This window comes from Mustela erminea, chromosome 10 (genome assembly GCF_009829155.1).
Source record: "Mustela erminea isolate mMusErm1 chromosome 10, mMusErm1.Pri, whole genome shotgun sequence".
In the NCBI taxonomy this organism is placed as follows: domain Eukaryota; kingdom Metazoa; phylum Chordata; class Mammalia; order Carnivora; family Mustelidae; genus Mustela; species Mustela erminea.
In genome coordinates this window covers 92,882,776-92,906,758 of record NC_045623.1, presented here as the reverse complement: position 1 = coordinate 92,906,758, position 23,983 = coordinate 92,882,776, and the positions used below count along the sequence as shown (strand labels likewise).

The following is a 23,983-nucleotide window of genomic DNA, read 5'->3' as shown; positions in this document are numbered from 1 at the left end:
CTCTCTTATAAGGCACGAGTGCTTCTCAAAGCAAATTTACGTAGCAATAGGAAATTATATTCCTAAACCAGTAACTGAAGTGGTAGTCACGATTATGTACACTACAATTTAAATTTAGTCCGCAGTGCAATTGACGCCACAGTACTAGCATTTTTTCCTGTTATACATTCACTTATCCAGCAATAAGGTCTTCAGACAACAAATTATCCTTTATAGAAAGAATGTGGGTCAAAAATAAATTGCAGTCTGCTTCCCCAACCCCATTCTACTTAACACAGATTATCCAATGCCTGCAAGAATGTTCAAAAGCCTCTGAACCCGTTTTTATAAAAATAAAGGATAAAATTTCAAAATTAGAAGAGACTATGAGAGAACACCAATCAATAAAGTGCGATTTGGAATAAATACTAGAATTTAGACTAATCCTCAGTCTGATAGCCACGATACATATTGGAATAGACAAGAAAATTTGCATGAATTTGATCACTCACATAGGCAGTTATAATTTGAAAACAATATTCCTTGCAAAGGATTACGAATAAAATAATGTTTTAGGACACAATTGAATTTGAAATAGGTAATGTTTTGAATAGATTTTTTAGTTTTATTGAAATCTTACATGAACAAGAAATTGGAAATACAATCACATCAAAGAACAAATTGTCACGGCTTTGACGTTTAAGCCAAACAAATTTTGTAGGGCAGATTTCAAAAAGGTGTGAAGTTATAACAATTTAAAAACACAGTTAACCTACTTCTAGGAATGCAAAACATACAATCATAGGTTATTTTCAATACAAGAAAACTTAAATTTGTTTGCTTTAATTTCTTAAAACTACTAAGACAAAGCACTAGCTTGGATTTTTATTTACAGCATACTCCATACTCCTATGTAATCTATCCCAAATCCAAAAAAATGAAACTGTCCAAAACCAAAGGTTCTGCAAAATCATGATTTAACAGTGTGCTCAGCTTGTTTTTGAAGCTAAAATGAAGCCTGAAACGATAAAAGCATTGTAACCCCCAGAATAAGGGAACTCTGCAAGCCCAATAATGTCCAAGAGCATTTATGAAAAGAGGAAAAAAAAATAAAAAGACTTGAGTATATATACAATAGTGATTTCTTCAGCCCAATACAAATGGCAGCAAACTGCTACTTAAAGATGAAACAGTTAAGCCAATTTTTTTTTGAAGAATGTAGATCTAGAGCCAATCGGATCTTGCCAATATCATTTTCAAGCCCTCACTTGTCTATTTCCACTGTTGCCCATAAGTATCCTGATAAAATTCCTGGTTGTCATTATTGTAACCATAGTTACCAGAATAGTCACCACCTTGCTGAAGCGGCTGCTGAGCGATGGGTTGGGAACCCCAGTTCTGTTGGTTGTTGGTCTGACGGCGCTTGGAATCAGGTTGGTTGTACCCATCTGCCTTTCTCTTGCCTCCTACATTGCCCCCACGATTGCCCCGAGATCCACGGGAACCACGGCCTCTCTGCTGTTGTGCAGGACCCCCTCTGCCACCCCTAGAGCCTCTTGGTGGTCCCAAAGGTGCCCCCCTCTGTGAATAGCCAGCTCTACCTCTTGGAGGTGGTGCTCCCCGCCCCCTTGGTGGTGGTGGAGCACCTCGCCCTCCCCTTCCTCCTCCTCTTCCTCTTACTGCATAGCCATCATCATAGCCGTAGTAGGGATCTTCATAGCCTCCACGATAGTCGTGATAATCATAACCATAGTAATCATCATAGTAATCTTCGTAGCCATAGTAATCTGGAGGGTAGCCATATCCACCTCTCCCCCCACCACGACCCCGACCTCTAATTGGAGGTGGCATACGAGGAGGAGGGTGATAGTAATAATCTTCATACCTAGCAATGGAGGGAAGGGAGAAGAGAAAAAAACAAATTAGCTTGCTTCAAGTCTATTCCTGAATTTTTTTATTAAGTTGATCTCTATTACCAATTTATTCTTTGTTCAGAGATGTATTTACTAAAATGTAGACTCACGCAGTGCTTCTGGAAGCCTGTCTAGCAGCTTGGCGCTCTTTCCTTTTCTTGTCTGGTGGCTTGGCTAAGACTATTTCAATTTCTTCCCCTTCTATCTCCTTGCCATTCATTTCATCCATGGCCTACACAAAATTACAAAAATAAATTTATTTTACCTGTAAAAACAGAACTTTAAGACATAATTATATAGACATACCCTGCCTTTTAATACAATTAATAAACAATTTACTTCACAACTATTTTAACTGGCAAAAGGACCTACCCACAAAGCAAAAAATACAAAGTATTTATTTCCTTCAATCTTACCTTCTTATGTGTAAATTATATTGAAAACAAAACTAATGTCCTACTCTTATATTTAAAAAGCTGGAAGGACTTCCAGAGCTACCTATCACTGCTCCTTAATTCCAAATAACTAACCCCTCAAGGTTGAGCCGTAACAAAAAAGCAAATCCACATCTGGGAAATGCCATAATTAACACAAACTTTTCAAGACTCAAATTTTAAAATAAAAACATGGCATTCAACATGTAAATCTGAAACTGCTCTTCCATAAAAATCTTAAAGTTCTGAAAGACAAATGCGTTACTGAATGAGGTGATCAGTGAAAATGAACAAGATACTGACCAAAAAATGCCTAGGTTTCCCCCACAACACTTCACCTAGAACGGGCACAGACTAATGAAGCCTTGAGGAGTCACCGGCAGAGCAGTAATCGAAAGCATCCTACCCTCTAGTCCTTTATCTGCGTTGTTCCACTGAATAGCCTCTGCCATACATCCAAGTTCAAGTAACTCAGTAACAAAATGTCACACCTCCTTGCCACAGCCTTTCTGCTTCCCTACACAATCTTTTCCGCTCTGGACAAACAGAATAAAATGCTCTATCCATAAAGAACATTCAGAGATTTACAAGCAACTAGACAAAGATGACCTCAGTCCTCCTCTACCTGCTAAGTGCTCCCCATGACCACGCACTTCACCTAAAGCAACTAAGTCCACAGAAGCTTCCCAGTTGCTGACACACTTTGAAATTTCACAGACCTCTCTGGCAAACCCCCCTACCAGTTTTTATACTTCTTTTCAATTAGAGACGAGTTATTTAATAACAACTGAATGAGAAGCAATACTCAGAAGGTATAAATTAGTTATCCGTGTTTCATACCACTGGCAATTGCAGAAACCAAGCATTAAATTCTGCACTAAGCTGTGAATTTTATAAGCAATGCTGTCTCACTAATTAGCTTTCATCAAAAAGCAAACCATAAAATTCTAACTAATACAAAGATTCTATAAGGCATACTTTAAAGCAAATATCCTGGGCAGAAAACAGAAACTGCTCAAATTAGAGGGGGCCCCACTCCAACAGACCACGCCAAAGGAGGACCAGGCCTGAGTGAGTCACTGAGGATTCTCGACCTACCTTCCCAAATAAAAAACTTCTGTTAGTGTTTTGTCTTCTCTCCCCAATTGGGGAAGGTGAGAGGAACAAGAAACTACCAATTCACATGGAAGATACTGCTGATCCACTATTGGCAGAAAACAGCGCAGGTATTCAGGTTTTCCTCTCTAGCCACCACACAAAATGCTTTCACACTTTTCATTACTATCATCAAATTGACTATCATATGCAAGAAGTATCTCTAACAACTCCTGAAACCAGCAACACAGCTAATACAACTAGAATTCCACAATGACTGAAGAAAGGCAAATCTATGAAGGACTAACAACTATCTCAGAACAAATCCGGTGAATTCAGTAGGTCGGTCATGCTGTGTGAGAAGTCTCACACACTGCTCTGGTCTTTCACAGATCTACAAAGTAAGGTAAACAAAGCAATTGTAATACAATTCATTACCTATTTACCATTTACAGCAGCTAATTCCTACACCTTATAATATTTCCAGGGCATCATGCTATCAAATATCAGGCTTACAAAAACAATATAGAGATTAAAAATAACTTGCCTGAAGTCACAAACCCAGTTAGTAATAATCAGGCTTTGAAATATGAAATCTTACCTGTTACACTACTACCACTTCACAAATTATTAAAAGTAAGTTCCAGAGTTCGGCAAAAGCTGAAAACCAATTTTATTTCAGTTTTTTAAAGTCATTTTATGTGTTTAGCAAGTCTCAACAACAAAATTCAAATATCAAGAAGCAAAACTTCAAATTTCTACCTTAACAGCTGCTCCTCTGTCTTCAAAATGAACAAACGCATAATCTTTCAACTTCTTCACTCGTTCGAGTTTTCCAAATTCAGAAAATGACTTTTCCAATATTTCTTCTGTCACTGTAGTAGCCAAGTTTCTCACAAATAAAACCTTCACCTAATACAACAAATATAAAAAAAATGGCATTGGCTACTAATTTTTTGCTGAAGTTTTACATTAAAGTATTTCTTCCTAACTTCACCGCAGGCTTTCCTTCTCAAAAACATTAAATAATAAAGGTGCATCACAGAAGGTATAAAAATTGCCAAGAAAATTATCATCAGTTACCAATTTATATAGATTATTGGTTCCTTCTCCTGCCCTGTAACTAGCACTGGGGCACCTGGGTGGCTCAGTCGGTTAAGTGCCTGCCTTTGGCTCAGTTCATGATCCCGGGGTCCTGGGATTGAGCCCCACACTGGGCTCTCCGCTCAGTAGGGAGCCTGCTTCTCCCTCTCCCTCTGCTGCCCCCACCTTGTGCTCACTCTCTCTCTCTGTGTCAAATAAATAAAATCTTTAAAAATAAATTCTAAAAAAATAAATAAAAATAAAGTACTAACACTGTGAACAGAACCTTCAAGGAACCAAGAGATAATTACTAAGTTAATTCACAAATTTAATAGGTCCCTGAGTACCAACTGGAACAACATGTTTTGGGGTTTTGCTCCCTGCAGAACTGAGTAATTAAGCTAATTCTAAAGTTCATATGAAAAAATAAACAAGAAGAGTCAGAAAAAAAAAAATTGGGAGACTAGCCATACCAGATATAACAAACTATAATGCTTTAATCACTGAAACAGCATAGTGTTCACCTGGATAAAACTAAAAGTTGGGGGTGCCTGGCTGGCTCAGTCAGAGGGGCATGTGACTCTTGATCTCAGGGTTGTGAGCTCGAGCCCCACGCTGGGTGTAAGGATTACTTAAAAAAAATAAAATCTTAAAAAAAAAAAAAGTTGGGAAAAAAAAAAAGTTGGATTCATACCTCAGACTACATACCAGGGTAAACTCCAAATAGATCAAAAATTTAAAAAGGGGTGGAGATGGAGATGGGGAAAGTCTGAAAAATATTAAAAGAAAATAAAGGTGGGGCGCCTGGATGGCTTAGATGGCTAACCGTCTGCCTTCCACACAGACCCTGATCCAAAGGTCCTGGGACTGAGCCCCACTCTTCCTCTCCTGCCTGCCACTCCCCCGCCTGTGCTTGCCCACGTGCTCTCTCTCCCTCTGTCAAATAAATAAATACAATATTGAAGGAAAGAAAGAAAGATAAAGGTAATTCCTTTACATAACATTGCTCCAAGGAAGGCTTTATAATTTAGAAGCTATTATAGGGGTGCCTGAGTGGCTCAGTGGGTTAAGCGGCTGCCTTCTGCTCAGATCATGATTCCAAGGGTCCTGGGATCGAGGCCCGCATTGGGCTCTCTGCTCAGCGGGGAACCATGCTTCCCCCACTTTCTCTGTCTGCCTCTCTGCCTACTTGTGATCTCTCTCTGTCAAATAAATAAATACAATCTTAAAATAAAATAAAAGCTATTATATAAAGGAGTGGCAGAATTCACTACTAGAAATAAATGGCTTTCACATGGCAAAAATGCCAGAAGTGGAGCCAAAAGACAAATGACTTCTATCACAAAGAGTTAACCTCTATTTTTTAAATATCAGAGCTCCAGAAAATAAGAAAAAGCTCAATGGAAAACTGAATAAAAGACATGCAAAATTCATGAATACAAGGTTCATACAAAGAGACACAAATGGCCCTTCAACATATTAAAAACTTAAATCCATGCATAGTGAGAGAAGTAAATCCTAACAGCTTTGAGATACACCATTTACCAGACTGGCAAAATCCAAAAATATTACAATTTTGACAGGGATGAGGAAAGTGGGCCTCTTGTATTTTGCTGGTGGGAGGATAAAACAGTACAGGGAAATATGGCAACATTTTACAATAATACAAAAATATTTTATAATAATTGCAGATGCATGCACTCTGTGGCCCACAATTCTATCTCTGAGAATCTACCCTATAGCTATATCTGCACTTTTATCAACTGACAAGATACAAGCTCATTCACTATAATATTGTTACAATAAAAGATTAGAAACTCTGCCCAACCAGCTGAATACAGTATAGCATACCCACACAATGGAACATTATGTAGCCATAAAAAATGAGGACATGCTCCAAAAGCAGATATGAAGAAACCACCAAGACACATTGTTGGTAAGACATTTTTTTCCTTTTTTACATCTCTGAAATGGGAATCCAACTTACAGTTAATGTGACATACAAGCACTGTTTCAAAATTTAATTGGCAACATTTAATAACTTCTTACTGGTACACACAATAGTGATATACCACCTTAGAGCTCATGAACTAGGATACTGAATAAAGCAAATATAGATCAGTGAATGCAGGTTACCTGTATCCATCATGTAAAAAGTCAGGAAAGTAAGAATACTCGTATTTGCCTGTATCTGTCTAAGGAAATACTACAAGAATAAACCAGAGACTACGAAAACTGGGTGTGTATTGGGAACGAGGGAATACAGTAGATGCAGCTAGGTAGAGGTTGGACTTTTTTTTTGTTTTAAAGATTTTATTTATTTATTTGACAGAGAGATACAGAGAAAGCACAAGTAGAGCAGCGAGCAGAGGGAGAGGGAGAAGCAAACTCTCCGTGGAGCTGGGAGCCCAATGCAGGGCTGGATCCCAGGACCCTGGGATCATGACCGGAGTTGAAGGCAGCCACTTAACCGGCTGAGCCACCCAAGCATGCCGAGGTAGGACTTCTTTAATCTACACCTTTCTGTGTAATTTTGATTTTTGAACTATTCTATTACCTATTCAAAAAGAAAATTAACACATCCGGTGAATAAACTGTTTCCTCAGATAAAGGATATATGAATAAAATTATTTGGGGGAAGGTATTACTTCGGGGGGGGGGGGGACTCTACCACTGTCCACCTCCATCTCTACCCTCTTTATTTTCACAGTGTTGTCACAGAGGTCAAACTCAACATTATGCAGGCCTCAGTTGGTTCTTTTTTTTTTTTTTAAACTCAACACAGATCTTTTTTTCTTTTTCAAGATGAAACCAAAACATACGATATAAAAATTACTCGTTGAAAGTTTGTTTAAAACATTCAACAGAAAAAAGTCCCTTTAAGAAATATAGGCTCTTAGGTTTCGGTTGATTATAAAACTGACCCAACTTGGCAAAAAAATCTTAAATGAATTAGAACACTGATAATGTTAACAGCAGAAGGGTAGAGCACCCACCCTCCACTTTAGAAAACAATAAAGGAATCAATATTAGTCAATCAAATTTACTCAGTCGGTGTTACTCAAGTTTATAGAGTCCTCTTTTTCATTCTGAATGTTGTTTATGATCTAGGAAGAATAGTTCCTAGAAACCCTATAAAGTTTAGGATGCACTTCAATCTAAAAGGTTATTAAGAGGTATGTGAAAAGTGTTGAACAAATCACCAGCCAAACTACCTTCAGATTCTCTGTGAATTTTATTCACCTCTTATAATGTGTAATATATCTATACTGCTATTTTAAACATGTTTTTACAGAAAAAGCAATACAAACTCTACTGTTTCTACAAGGCAGTTCCAAAGTGTAAGGATGCTTAAGAGATTTATTCAACTCTAATAAAATAGAGGACATCCAAGTTCAATAGGTTTGCCCAAAGTCACAATTAATTGTATTAGAAGAAACAAATGGAATTAAAATCAAGTTAGTAAAAAATAAAAATTAAAAAAAATCAGAGCTATTTAAATTCCCAGTCCCTTTCCTTAACACAAATCCATTCAAGGAATACAAGAAAAGGACACTGAGCAGCACATCTGAGAGCCTCTCTGGTTCATTCTCTGTGGTTCTTCTCTAACCCAAAGACGACTTTGCCTATAAAACTTGTTCATGCAAGTATAAACTGGGGCTCTCCTCCAAACTAATTAGAGTGAAGATGACTTGCTCAAAACCTGGAATAAAAAGCTTTAGAGGAAGATTTCCCAGTCTAGGAGAATTCAACTACCAATTTATGGTCATTACAGAGTTGCTGCCTCACCAAGAAGGGAAGAGACACACCAAAATACTCAGAAATTCACTAAGATCAGCAGAGATGCAACTCTGATGAGTCCCTTCAATTCCAGCAGTCACCCGAAGGGAAAGCCTAACAATCAAGCCTCATGGCACCATTATTTACCAGGCAGGGATCATGGCAACAGAAGTATAAGGCTTAGGAGGAAAGTGAGGGCCTACACAGGATCTGCCATGCATATTTTGCCACCACCACACAAGAGCAAACATGATAACCCTCTGCCTTTCTTCATGGAGACAACAGTCTTAAGGGAACTTAATCATTAAATTAAAAAAAAGAAATAGAAAAATCAGCTATAAATCTAAATAAATTATCAAAAGCCATGTAATAAAAGTCTTACTATGGTCAATGAAGACTGCAATTCATAATCTCCAAAAAACATTACTTCTGTCTATATTCAATAAGACCTCTTTTTTTAAAACTCTGTCTCCTTCCTAGCTCCTAGCACTGAACAAATTCTCAAGGCTGATGGCCATACTTAAACCAATTTCACTTCAGTTCCTTTTGCACATTTAATCTCCAGGAAAAAGGATGATTAACAGTAATTTCTAGATACCAAGACAGACTGTTAAGTTTGGTATTAAAGCAGATTCTAGAATTAAGATCAAGAGCTATAAACTGTATTTATCATATAACTTTTAAAAGTTGAGCTTTATCGGAGTACAAAATTTAAATAATCATCTCACCCCCATCCCAAGCAACTGCATTTACCTTAGCCATGACTTCTGGATCTGGTTCTTCCACAGGGTCAGCCCATTCAACTGTAACTACATTTCCCCATACTTTTACTTTTCCACTCATCAGCCGGCGTCTGGCTTGTGCTGCTGACTTGTGATCCTCATATTCAAGGAAGCAGAACCCCCGATTCTTCTTTTTGTCATCGGGTTGATGATAGAGAATAACGTCCACCAAACCCTCTGTTAAACCAACAGCCAGATATATAAGCCAAAAGCATCCACCACACATCTAGCGGTCAGGCAGACCTAAATCCACTTGCCGAAGAGCAAAAAATATTGAAGAAGCCTCAAAATGATTCCCTAATTACCTAGTAGACAATTAAATCAGCATTGTTAGATATGGATTGTGAAACAGTATTTTACGTTCCTTTTTAAATTTTTCAGGGTCCTGAGGGTACAGCCATAAGCAACAGGTCCAGTTACTGTATTCTGATATAGAACATGATACCATGGTTTAGAGTGTTTGCTATAACAAGACCTTACAATTTACGAAACCAAGGAATTTAAAAACCAAATTACTGATATAAATTCAAAGGAATTTACATTCAAACAAGTAATCATGACCAAAAATCATCCTTGGCTCTAACTTAAAAGTTACTGCTTTTACCAAGAATGAAAATGATTGCTGGGGCACCTGGGTGGCTCTGTTAAGCGTCTGCCTTCAGCTCAGGCCATGGTCCCGAGGTCCTGGGATCATGCCCCACGTCAAGCTCCCTGCTCGGCGGGGAGTCTGCTTCTCTCTCCCTCTTCCTCTGCCCCTCACCCCCAGCTCATGCTGAATCTCTCATGCTCTCTCTCAAACAAATAAATAAAATCTTAAAAAAAAAAAAATGATTGCTAAATATTGGCGTCCCTCCGGTCTTAGTCCTGTGTTCTCATCTTTCCACATATGTTGTTTCTAGGTAGTATCAGCTAGTCTGTACTTTTAGAAGCTATCTATATCCTTAAGAATGCTTACATTTTATTTCTAATCCAGACTTAAAGACATGTCAAATTTAGCATGTCCAAAATCAGTTACCACTCCCCAAATGTGTCTTCTCTACTTCCCTATCTAATAAATAGGACCATCTCCTGGTTCTCAAGCCAGAACTTGACTCTTTCTTGATTTCCTTCCTTTACTTTCTTTCCTTTACTCCCCTACTCAATTCAGAGCCCATCTACTTCTTTCCACCTTCACAGCTATTACCCTCGTCCAATCTTCTATCCAAACTACTGTAATAGCCTCAACTAATTGATTAACTTCTACTCTTAAGCCCCTCTAAACCATTACCCATATGGCAGTAGAGATAATATTCCGTAAACATGAAACAGATGTTACTCCCTGCTTGAGATCTTTAAACACTTTCTCATTCTACAAAAATTAAATCTGAACTTCTTATAAGGTCCACAAAAGCTTTGCCTACTTCATCTAATTCTACCCTTAATTCTACAGTAATTTTAACAACACTGGCATTCTCTCAGTTCCTACAATACACCAAGATCTTTCTTGCTTCGGAGACTTGGCATGTGTTGTTCTGCTGGAATGCACAGTCCTCTGTTCTTTGTCTGCTACATCCTCCTCATTCTTCAGGTCTTGCCCGAAATGTCATGTTATCAGAAAAGCCTTCCATAAACATCAAAACGGGGATAATAGCTATTCTCTAGCTAAGTATCTCTTATTTTGCTCTTCTCAGTGCTTACCACAATGTGTAAATATTTCTTTAGTTTTTTGTGTTACTCCTTTCCCAGAATGTAAGCTCTACAAGGGCAGAAAACAGATCTTATTCACCACTGTATCCCAGCGCATAATACAATGCCACCGCTTTAACAGGCACTGGACAAACACCTGCTGAAGGAATGAATACACGGTAAGAAGCCAGAAAGGAGCCGAAAGGTAATAAAGTGATGAGGGCAAAGAACTGCGCCATTTGGAGCATGTGACCAACACAAGTGTGATGGAGAGTGGCAGTGGTTACAAAGTAGAACGCTAGAAAATCAAGACTTTGGAGTGGGCAGAATTTCTGGCAGCAAGATCCAGAACATGATCAGGATGTGGGGGGAGCGGAAATAGAGAACTGGAAATGAGGTGGTCATGAAACTAGGAGGCTAGGGGCCTGGACGGTCATCTGTGTACATGTTAAAGGTACTACAAAAATAAGTCAACTTAGGGCAGAAGAGAAAGACTCTGAGCCAAAAGCAATCTTCAATTAATGAAAGACTGAATCGAGACGAACAACGGATGACAGCATCAAGGGAGGAGAAAGGACGGTTTATCTGGAGGACAAAAAACCATGGCTTTTATGAGGGGAAGTAATGGTCTAAATCAGTGTTTTTTAAACCATAGCTAGACTGAGTTTATCTTTACCCATATTTAAGACAAATGAAATGGAACAGGAAAGATAACACTAAAATCATGTAAAATAAGTGAAATTACAAGTTTTGTTGAACTTTGTTTCAGTTATAAATGTATACAGACCTGTGATGTAAAATGTACTTCTCAATCAATTCTATGGATTTAGAATCGGAAATTTCTAGACAAGGCAACAGGGAGGAGGAGGAGGAGGAGGAGAAAAACTCCCAGCCTCTTGGCCCTAAAGCACGCTGAATGCTGGGAAGCCTTTACTGAAGGGCTACCAGGCAAAGACTCTGGCAAAAGCTAAGGAGCAATGAAGGCACAGAAGTAAGGGAACATTCCAAGAAATTAAGGATATAAGGGAACATGCTTAGACCAAACTACTGTAAAGCAGAAAGGAGGCAATTTAAACACTGAAGATTTGCATTTTTAGATTAATATACACTTCTCTTTCTTGGTACTTATAAATAGCACCACAGATTTCCCAAAACTAACTTCTACTAAATACATTTTTGTTTTACCTGTGACTTTACTGAATTCTTCCAGAATGTTTTCTTTAGTCTTATTCTTCGGAATTGATCCAACAAAAAGCCTGTTGTTTGCCACAGAAATGCACACTCCAAGGTGTTTACCGGGGCGAATTTCATAGCTGTCACACTGCAAGGAAGAAAAGAACCAGATACCCCACAACCATCCCAAACTCAGGACAATTGTCTCACTCTAAAAAACTCAACAATATAAGGTCAAACACTTCCCGCTTCACAAACTCACCGAGTTCCCTCACGCTTACCATTATAAAAATGTGTATTTTAAAACTTGTTACAGTCTCTCATCTTAGTTTGGTTTTGTTAATTTTCACTGCTCTTCTGGATATAAAGGACCGAGTTATTCACTATTTTTTAAAATACCTTATGTCATATTTCAATGTTATCTATCTGGAAAATTTTCCAGAGAATTTCAGAAAAAGTACCCAAGACTGATCATTCAGGATCCTTGGAGATAAAATTAGATACAGATAAGCCAAAAGCAAAACAATAGTTAACAACTAAGTATAATCAATAAGAAGAAATTCAGAAGAATTTCATATTCTAAACAAAACACAGTATTCTAAATCGAAACATGAAAAGTTTTAAACTGCACAGCAAATACAATACTTTCAAAATTATATGAAATGATAGGAAATTTTTAAAGGCTTTATTTAAATCACTATGAAGATAGTTTCTTTGATAAACTTCAGATTCCTTGACTTTAACATTACTTACCCATTAGCCTACTAAAAGATACATGATTATTAAAAAATAAAAATCACCTATAGGTTGCCAAAAATTAATGAAATGAAGCTTTGAAATTTTTTCAATAAAAACATGTTGGAAGGAAAAGTTCTTAATAAAAACTAAAATCTGGGTCAAGCTAGAATGGAACTAATTTAAAAGCGATTAATAGAACAAAAAGCCCTGGTGAAAGAGGTACCCATTCCAGAAGGCCTGGAACTAGACTAAGTGAGGCTTTTAAATGTCTGGAAAGAGCATGCAGAAACAATGACATGGTTATTTTAAGTTCCTGAGATGGGTGTACCAACACAGGTAAGAAGATATTTCTCATATGCAGAACTGTTACAACTACTACTACTACAGCAGTACTATTGATTACTACATACAAAGGGTAAAAGAAAATTACTAGATTACAGAAGATGGGCTACAAAATAGAAAAAAAGAAGAAAGACTGAAGACAGAGAAGACTGGAGGGTCTGAAAACAAAATACAGAGAAGAACAGGCATATACTCAGACAATAAATTGTATGATTAGGTTGTGATAAAAATAAAAGTCTCAGATCATTTCCTGAATTGTGTCCTAAAAGTCACTGTCACCCAGTTATGTCCCCCAGAATCCATCCCAGCCTTCATTACATTTTTAAGAATCTTGTCCTGAAGTTTAATAGTAACAATTCACATCTTTTTTTGCCTAAAATCCAAAGAGAGAACGGCAGAAGCCAAATATTCAAATGAAACTTTAGATACTAACCAATCTAGTAAGTAACAGAATTATGGGAGACTTTCTCAAACACATTATTTCTTGGGTATTTTCAGTCTTTTTTACTTTTATCATCAGAAAAAAATAGAGCAAAGGTCACATATCAACTTTATCAACATCTAACCATGCAGAGGAAAAACCAAAGAAAACGAAACAAAGTTAACTGCGAACATTTTTAATTGAGGCGGTCCAATCCGCCGCCAGACAGTGGGTGTTTATCACATACCAGCTTAACGGCCTCCTGTGCAGCCTCCTTCCCGCAGAAGGTGATAAACGCATACCCTCTGTTCTGACCAGACAGCGGATCCATCATAAGACGTAGATCCCAAATGGGACCAGCCTTTTCAAAAAGGGGTACCAACTCATCCTCATATAAATCTCTTGGTATTTTACCTACAAAAACCTGGGGGGAAAAAAAACCAAATCTCTGTATTAGAATCCCAATATAAGCATTTTAGAGCCACAAAGCCCAACAACTCTTCTTCTAAGAAGCTAGGGGCACAAAGATGGTTAAAGAGGAATGAAGACAATTTGAATCATTAGGAGTTAACCCTAATGTTTACTACAATGACCAATGGTCATTAACACAGAATAATATTCTATACTGAAAAACGAAAATGATTAGTAAGCGTGTGCAAAATACCTCTGAATTGTTTATTTTTATAGTTTCTCTTTTTCTCACAAAAACACAGAATAAAGGATATATGTATGTATCTTTGGGAAATACGATATCAGCATTTTTGTAAAAACAGTAATTTAATAAATATTAAAGTGGTCTTTCTCAAGTTTTCTCAACTCTCAGTGCCTAGGTGGCACGGTCAATGACCGTCCGCCTCTTGACTTCCCCTCAGGTCATGATCTTAGCGTCGTGAGACTGAGCCCTGTGATGGACTCCACGCTCAGCGTGGAGCCTGCTTAAGTTTCTCTTCCCTTCTGCCCCTCCACCCCTCATGCGCGCTCTCTCTCTTTCTCAAACATATAAATCCTGGGGGGGGGGGGTGCCTGGGTGGCTCAGTGGGTTAAGCCTCTGCCTTCAGCTCAGGTCATGATCCCAGTGTCCTGGGATCAAGCCCCGCATTAAGCTCCCTGCTTATCAGGAACACTGCTTCTCCCTCTCCCACTGCTTGTGTTCCCTCTCTCACTAGGTCTCTCTCTTTCAAATAAACAAAATCTTAAAAAATATATATATGTTATATATAAAATCTTAAAATAATTACTACAAAAATTATGTAATAAGGATTAAATTATTATAAATATGTTAAACAATCAAAAACTTTCTCAATGTTTAATACTAGACCACAATTTCTTCAAGCTTCTACCACAAAGGCAACAATAAAGACAATCTTGTACATTAAAACATTTGCAATCCACATGCAGTCCTTATTTAGATGCATTTATTTATTTGAGAGAGAAGAAGAGAATTTCAAGCAGACTCCCCACTGAGTAGGGAGCCAGACACAGGGCTCGATCTCATGACCCTCAGAGATCATTACCTGAGCCAAAACCCAAGAGTCAGACACTTAACTGACCGAGTCAACCAGACGCCTTCACATGCAGCCTTAAAGGGTAAGTCAGCGTCTGCATTTGAGATGAATTTTCTTTCTTTTTCTTTAAAGGTTTTATTGGTCAGAGACAGAGAGCACGCACAACCTGGACGAGCAGCAGGCAGAGGCAGAAGCAGGCTCCCTGCTGAGCAAGGATCCCAGAATCCCGGGATCATGACCTAAGCCAAAGGCAAACGCTTAACCCACTGAGCCACCCAGGCGTTCCTAGAGATGAGTTTTCTAGTGAAACTCATCTACATCAACATTTCACATTCTGAAAAATGACTTGAATAATGAAACAGCAATCCAAAAGATGCCCAAATTATTACTGGATATTGTTTCTGAAGTTAAGCTCTATAACTGTGGCTAAGACAATCGTTTTCAAAATACCTTCACAGCTGTCTGATAAAACTTCTTTTGAATCCCTAGCATAATTCTCTCACACAAGAGCTATTCAGTTCTTCTGTCTCCTTAAAGTCTCCAACCCTCATTCACTAAGTCATCCAAGGAGGGCATGTGGGAAGGTCAGTGGTTTTCTCATAGTCTTTCCTAAATTCTTTCCTTCTTCATACCTCAGAAAAAGAGATTTTATTTCCTTTCCAAGGTTAACTTCCTAACCATAACAGAGCCCATTTCTTCACACCACCTTCTCCTGGAAATAACTGCAAACTTTTCTTTGACTCTCCTATTTTGCTAAGTACATCCTTCCAAACATGCCAAATCTTCCGTAACAAAACAATATGCAAACAAAGAATATTTACCCATTTATCTTTCAAGCACTTTCAAATGCTTTGAACACATGGCCATGTCTACTTTATTTCACTCACGCAGTTAATCAACCCATCTACCATATCCTTAGTACTGTGCAGCTACGAAGCGTTAACACATCTAAGGCATTATCGGTGCAACATCCCTACAGAACTATATTTCTAACAAAAACTCACTCTGGAGAGCCCTTGGCATCTACGCTCTCTCTTTAACTACAACACTGACTTCTTCCTCTAACACTAAGCTGAATCCCCAAATGGAATTCACTAATGGATTTTAAACAACTAAATTCAAGTCTTTTTTTCCTCACTCTCATCTTGCCTTCCTGGTAAGCGGTAACACTGGTGTTGCTGCCTCCTAAAAATTCTCTTCCCTTCAATTTTTAGAATTCTCCACTGGTCTTTTTACCTTTTTTTCTCTATCCTTTCCATGGTGATTCTTCTATTCACCTAGTAACAGTCTGCATGTTCCCAAAGTTATGGCTCTATCTCATCTTCCCTGTGCTTCCTTCACTTCCAAAGATCATATCCATTTCCCAGTCTATATCTATACAGTCATCTCTCACACGTACATCCTAAGACCTAATTTTATACTTCCAACTGCATTTGGAAGCATATCCTATTGGTTGTCCTAATGAATATAGATGTATCTATAGATATGAATGACTGTGGATGTGAATAATACTAATAGTGATTTATCAATGCATGAGAAAACTGTTCTAATTTTATTCTTTTCCTTTAATTATATTTTCTAAATATTCGGTCACAGATATATTTTTTTAAGATTTTATTTTATTTATTTGACAGACAGAGATCACAAAAAGGCAGAGAGGCAGGCAGAGAGAGAGGAAGGGAAAGCAGGCTCCCCGCCAAGCAGAGAGCCCGACGTGGGGCTCGATCCCAGGACCCTGGGATCATGACCCGAGCTGAAGGCAGAGGCCTTAACCCACTGAGCCCCCCAGGCGCCCCAAGATTTGTAACAAATGTTTTTTTCCAAAAATCAAAATGAGTAAAACCCACCCTTGTCAACCACTTCCTTCTATTTTCCTCATTTTTCTTGAGTAACATAATTTCTGCTGCTCCCTCCAGCCCCCAAGATGACCAAAGAAATAATACTTTCAATAAACAAAAATCTCAGCTATTTTGAATCCCTTCCATTCCTATCCATACCCAACTAAACTTCTACGTATCGGCCTGGAGTTGTTCCAATAAATAATACCTAGCCTACAGAACTGACTTCCAACCTATTCATAGAACTTCTCCAAACTCTTCGTGAGACAGGGAATTCAATATACCTTCAACTCATATGCCATGTATTTTTCTAAGTTCTAGAGATACAGTGAATACCACAAACAAGGTCTAAGCATTCACGAGGTTTACACACTTGATAAAGACAAAGGTTAAAAAATATATATATGAGGGGCGCCTGGGTGACTCAGTGGGTTAAAGCCTCTGCGTTCGGCTCAGGTCGTGATCCCAGAGTCCTGGGATCAAGCCCTGCATCAGGCTTTCTGCTTGGTGGGGAGCCTGCTTCTGCCTACCTCTCTGCCTACTTATTATCTCTCTCTCTCTCTCTGTCAAAATAAATAAATAAAAACTTAAAAAATATATATATATATATATATATGCTTTCAAGAGGTATTAAAGGCTAAAAAAAAAGCAAGCAAAGGGAATAAATGAGGAAGAGTGTTTTAATTGGAAGAGTCTCCCTAAAAAGGTTAAGTTTGAATTGAGACCTAAGGTAGAAAATTAAGTAAAAATCTGGGGGGGGGGGGGGAATCTGAGGAAGGAGCAATCCAAGGTAAAGAACACTACAGAAAGATGGGAGCACACTTAACATATATGATGAAGAGCAAACATGACAGCAACTGGAAGAAAAGTTGGGAAAGAGAGAACAGGGGCCAGATTAAGTTAAACCATGTTAGGAGTTTACATTTTATTCCAGTTCTGTTGGGAAGATAGCAGAGGGTTTTGAGCAGACAAGTGACTAGATATGACATGTTCCAAGGGACTGGCAGCCAGGCAGCAGATGAACTGTATGGAGAAACAGGCTGCCCAGTCGGGTTCACAAGGCAATCCAGACTAGGGATGATGGCAGCATGGAGTAATAGGTTGATAGCTCAAAGGCAGGGAGAATGTGAGAAATAGTTAATTTTTTTTTTTTTTTAAGATTTTATTTATTTATTTGACAGGCAGAGATCACAAGCAGGCAGAGAGGCAGGCAGAGAGAGAGAGAGAGATCACAAGCAGGCAGAGAGGCAGGCAGAGAGAGGGGAGGAAGCAGGCTCCCTGCTGAGCAGAGAGCCCGATGTGGGGCTCGATCCCAGGACCCTGGGATCATGACCCGAGCCGAAGGCAGAGGCTTTAACCCACTGAGCCACCCAGGCGCCCAGAAATAGTTAAGTTTTAAGTTATGCTGGGTTCATGGGGTGCCTGGGTAGCTCGGTGGTTAAAACCTCTGCCTTCGGCTCAGGTCACGATCCCAGGGTCGTGGGATCGAACCCCGCATCGGGCTCTCTGCTCAGCAGGGAGCCTGCCTCTCTGCCTACTTGTGATCTCTACCAAATAAACAAATAAAATCTTTAAAAAAGAAAAGTTATACTGGGTTCAGATCTACCTTTTAGTTACTTTGAGCAAGTTTCTTAATCAGCGAGTCTCAGTATCTTCATCTGGAAATAACATCATCCAGAGGATTCAATTTCCATGTGAGCAAAGAGCCCAAATCTCGTTCCTCATTTTATTCCCAGCTTGAACACAGTGCCTGGAACATATTAGCTGCTCATTTTTTTTTTTTTTTTAAGATTTTTATTTATTTTACAGAGATCACAAGAAGGCAGAGAGAGAGGAGGAAGCAGAAAGCAGGCTCCCTGCTGAGCAGAGAGCCTGATGCAGGGCTCGATCTCATGATCCTGGGATCATGACCTCAGCCAAAGGCAGAGGCTTTATTTAACCCACTGAGCCACTCAGGTGCGCCACTAGCTGTTCATCTTTGATGAATGTTCAAATGAACGTCGACCTCATGCTATTAACTTATACACTAGGTCCCACACCTTCTCTTCCACTCAAAGACAACAATTTGATCATCAGCACACTAATGATCGTAATTTGTCACTTAAAAAAAAATTTTTTTTAGGGGCCCCTGGATGGCTCTGTCGGTCGGGCATCACACTTAAAATTTAAATGAAAAAAGGATGTATCCTGACTACAACACACCTTCCAGTTACTGTCCCATTTCTCTGCTACCCTTTCCAGCAAAACTGCTCAAAAGAGCTGTAGGTACTTGCTATCTCAAATCCCTTGCCTCCCACTCTCTTTAATCCTCTCCAAATAGGGCTTTCACCACTATTCTTGACAAAGTCACTGATGACATCCCTGTTGCCAGGATCAAATGTCAATTCATGGTCCTTGTCTCACTTGGAAAGTTTGTTGTAACTGACCACCTTCCTACTATGAAAACACTCTTCACTGGACTTCTAGGATACGACACCCCTGATTTTTTTCTTACCTCATTGGTTCTTTCTGTTCAGATCCCTTTACTAGTTCCTTCTCATCTCCCCAATCTCTAAATGTAGAGGGCTGCAGGGATCAGATTTTAGACCTTTAGTCTGGCTACACACACTTCCTTGGTGATACCAAAGGAATCAAAGCCTTTCCCTGAATTCCAGGCTTACAGAAGCAACTGCTCATTCAACACAGCTCCACTCAGAGGTCTAAGAGACCTCTAACTCTTAACATGTCCAGAACTGAATTACGATCTTTCAATCTGCTAATCTGCCCTTCTCTACAGCAGTCCTCATTTTAATCCATGGCAACTCCATCCTTCTAGCTGCTCAGGTCATAAGCCTTGAAGTCATCCTTGGCTCCTTTCTCTCATACTCCCATATCCCACTCATCAATAAACCCTGTTAGATGTGCCTTCAAGATATCCAGAGAATCTGCCGGCTTCTCATCAGCCTCAGTTTATCAATCCTATAAATGACCATTCATTAATGGGGCACAGCACTAAAAAAAACTGTGGATAAAAGATGTCCTGAGCCAGGCACCTGGGTGGCTCAGTGGGTTCAAGCCTCTGCCTTTGGCTCAGGTCATGATCCCAGGGTCATCGATCCAGCCCCACATCGGGCTCTCTGCTCAGCGGGGAGCCTGCTTCCCCCTCTCTCTGCCTGCCTCTCTGCCTACTTGTGATCTCTGTCTGTCAATATATAAATAGAATCTTTTTTTTTTTTTAAAGATTTTATTTATTTATTTGTCAGAGAGAGAGCGAGCACATGCAGACAGAGTGGCAGGAAGAGACAGAGAGAGAAGCAGGTTCCCTGCTGAGCAAGGAGCCCAATGTGGGACTCGATCTCAGGACGCTGGGATCATGACCTGAGCTGAAGGCAGCCGCTTAACCAACTGAGCCACCCAGGCGTCCCAATAAATAAAATCTTAAAAAAAAAAAAAGATGTCCTGAGACAAAAAAATATATAGAAGGATAATTGGTATTCATTTTGAAATATATTTTTTGGTGCGGCTGAGGTCTCTGGCCCAGTCAGACAGTGTTTATGTATTTGAAGGTATTTGTATTTGAACATTTAAAATGTGTTCTGGGAAGCAAATTCTGGTTCCTATTATTTCCATTAACATAAAGCAATGGTGCTTCATAATTAGATTGTTCACTATCCCTATTTCTTCCATACCCGTTACAAAAACACATAAAGCAAGGAGCACAGAAAGTGGCACTGTGAAAATACACCTGACACACAGTTCAGTGAGGAAGCGAAGTGCCAGGTTATTACATTACTTATGTAACACTTGTGCCTGTATTTTTAGAATAGACAGGTTTGCCTCATTAAGCAAGTGAAAAGTGAAAAACCTATATTTTCAGAATTTAATGACTGATCACTTTACATACAAGATTCATAGGAGCCAAGTTCCTCATACTCTGAAGTATCATTTGAATGTCAGAAGTCCAACTTACAGATTTTCCGTAAGAATTGTTTTTACTTTAGAAGAAGTATCAACAAATCTGTGATCAACAAAGTTCCCAATATGATAATCAATGGGATCCAAAAAGAAACAGGCTAAAAATACTGATTTACTGAGAAGCAGGAGCTGGCTTCACTTCAAGATCAGTTTAACATAGGACATTTAAGTAACTTAAAAAGGCTAAAAATAAACAGTATTTAAAACTAGGGATCATTCCTTTATAAGTTTCTAAGCTCAATTTTTAATTAACTAAAATGAAATAGAAATGTTTTCCTTTTATTAACTTGTTAGTCCCTGAGCCGTTATGGACCCACAGGAACTGTTCAGAGTAAGCACTCAGGCATATGCAGGTTAGCGTCCCCTGCCCACTGCCCCCATCAGAACCAATAGAATGGGGGCGCCTGGGTGGCTCAGTGGGTTAAGCCTCTGCCTTCAGCTCAGGTCATAATCTCATGATCTCAGGGTCCTGGGATCGAGCCCCACATCAGGCTCTCTGCTCAGTGGGGAGCCAGCTTCCCCCTCTTCCTCTGTCTACCTCTCTGCATACTTGTGATCTCTGTCTGTCAAATAAATAAATAAATCTAAAAAACAAAAACAAACAAACAGAATGTAATGAATATCGTTAACAACCAGTTCTTTCTTTACTCACTAAGCATCAAGACTTGAAAAATGTTTTGGCTGTCTACTACCCAACCATCAAATACTTCAACAGTAACAGAGAAAAAGTCCTTTGAGGCTCTGGAAGGAACAGAGTTAACAGGCAGTGCAACACAGTCTTTTGAGTATCTGCTAGGGCTCTTCCATTATCCTGCTCCTATTTGCTGTTTTGCAAACACAGCAGCTTTTCCTTGTACATAATTCAATTCAGATACTACTAAGTCATATACTTTTACATCTCTGTTAAATACACTGGTTCTCTAACACCTCCATTAGTAATTCCTCTACAAAACACCATTGCTGTGCTCTTTAAAAAGGTAAGTCCTTATTATCATGGAAACTAATGAAAACAGAGGCTGTTTCCCTAAACAGTTTTACAATGCCAGCTGAGGAACACAAAGATACTATAACCAGACTGCATCTGAGGGCCCAGACACACTAAAAAACACCCTTCAAAATTAATACCTATCTTTCTTATCTCAGGACAATGATTAGAAACAATGCAAAGGAGTGCTCCTTTATAGGGTTAATTTACAATAGATTTTACCAAGACAAAAACCTCACTCTTCTCATAACTTAATTTTAATACTGTCAGACTCAGGCACTGACCCTAATTTCAACTTCCTCAATCAAGAGCTAAAATTTTTAATGACTATAGTGAAACATAAAAGAACAAAAACTTAAACCTCATAGCATCAAAAATGACACCAACTAAAACCAATTTATTTATTAAATCAGTAATCCAATATGTTAAAAACCTATTTTTCTGAATTTTTAAAAACTTTAATTTTAGGGGAGCATAGACAGCTCAGTTGGTCAAGTGTCCCACTCTTGGTTTTGGCTCACGTCATGATCTCATGGGTCGTGGAGCCGGCCTGAAGATTCTCTCCCTCTGCCCCTCCCCAACATACTCTCTAAAATAAGTAAATCTTTAAAAGAAAACAAAACAATACTTTAATTTTCAACAGGTATAGGCCAAACCTCTTGGAATTTAACTTTATGGGAAGAACCCAAACCTTTATCCTAAGATTTTGTTGTAACAAACTGCTTGATAGGGGTGGCTTAGGCTCATACAGGGATTTCACTGCAAAGGTATCTGCCATATGCGATGATATCTAATATACAGGAAAATGCATCTTTCCCCTAAAGACACAATACAATATAAAAGAATACCATATTTTACAATTAGGATGCCAACTTTGTTTCTAACTGGATACTCAAAATAGTTTATCCTATTAAGTTGTTTAAATGCTTTCAGCAAAATGGTACGAATACTAACAAACTCCTTTCTTATCTATATAAAACAAAGATAAAACAAGTCTCCATTAATGAGCTCATTAACAGAACAAATCTAACAGGCTAAAAAAGTTCATTTTTGTAATTATGAAATAGATACAACCAACTAATTTTATACCAGGCTATACTGGGCATTGGAAAGAACATTAACAATATTATATAGATTTAATTTTTATTCCTAAGGTTTTTGTAACTAAAGAAACAAGATTAAGACAAATGTAATAATTGATAAATACTAATAAGGATATCACATGCTGGATGGTATACTATAGATAACTTTTTCAAACTGTATCTCCCTCTTGGAGGTGGTTTTAGGCTGCCTCTAAATAAGGAAGAAGCAAAAGAGCAATTACATTTTTTATTTATTTTATATGAGGGTTTAAGGTAAGAAAACAAAACTTAAAGTCATTTGGAAAAAAGTACCTATGACAATAGCTGTTCAAGTAAGAAAACTGAACTACATTTGTATATTGTTCAAAAGTTAATAAAATGTAGGGGTGCCTGGGTGGCTCAGTCATTACGTATCTGCCTTCGGCCCAGGTCATGGTCCCAGGATCCTGGGATGGAGCCCTGCATCAGGCTCTCTGCTAGGCAGGAAGCCCGCCTCTCCCTCTCCCTCTCCCTCTCCGCTTGTGTTCCCTTTCTCGCTGTGTCTCTCAAATAAATAAAATCTTAAAAAAAAAAAAAAAAAAGTTAATAAAATGTAAATGTAGATTTGAAAGCATTCACAATCTAAACAGAACATTAAAAATGAAGGATGGCTTGAGGTACCTAGCTGGCTCAGTCAGTAGACTGTGACTCCTGATCTCAGGGTTCTGAGCTGGAGTGTCATGTTGGTATGGAGATTACTTAAAAATAAGAAAATCTTTTATTTTTTTTAATATTGTATTTATTCATTTGACAGAGAGAAAGGGTGCACAAGGAGGGTTAGCAGGAGGCGGGGAGGGAGAGGGAGAAGCAGGCTCCCCACTGAGGGGACCTAAGCTGAATGCAGATGCTTAACCAACTAAGCCACCCAGGCACTCCATTAATAAATTATCTTAAAAAAAAAAAAATACTATTCACTCATATTCTGTATTTCATGACATTTGCTCCTAGAACAAACTTAGATGGCTCACAGTCCAATTCCAACTCTACAGTAATTATGGACATTGGAATTTTTTTTTTTAAAGAGACACAAAACAATAATATACAGCTGATTTAGGTATCATGAAAAATAAAGATGCTTAGAGTCCTCCTTAATACTGCTAAATATTAAGAAATAGAATATTAACTGTCATAATGCTTGAAGGCAGTTCAGGGAACAAAGACCAATGAACGTAAAC

General features: G+C 38.6%; 1 protein-coding gene across 4 annotated transcripts in view; it reads right to left on the bottom strand.

Annotated features, from left to right (window-relative positions):
- Positions 1–567: 567 nt before the first annotated feature.
- The window catches only part of HNRNPR (heterogeneous nuclear ribonucleoprotein R), a 33,892-nt gene continuing 10,476 nt past the window's right edge, over positions 568–23,983 (bottom strand). For 3 of the 4 annotated variants that reach the window (XM_032361348.1, XM_032361349.1, XM_032361351.1), the window contains 6 exons: positions 13,653–13,829; positions 11,917–12,052; positions 9,038–9,252; positions 4,184–4,333; positions 2,003–2,124; positions 568–1,864 (listed from right to left, as the gene is read on the bottom strand). In XM_032361348.1, coding sequence (XP_032217239.1) covers positions 1,252–1,864; positions 2,003–2,124; positions 4,184–4,333; positions 9,038–9,252; positions 11,917–12,052; positions 13,653–13,829 — 1,413 coding nt within the window. In that variant the 3' untranslated portion in view covers positions 568–1,251. The remainder of the gene's footprint in view (positions 1,865–2,002; positions 2,125–4,183; positions 4,334–9,037; positions 9,253–11,916; positions 12,053–13,652; positions 13,830–23,983) is intronic. The other variant, XM_032361350.1, reaches the window with a different exon arrangement.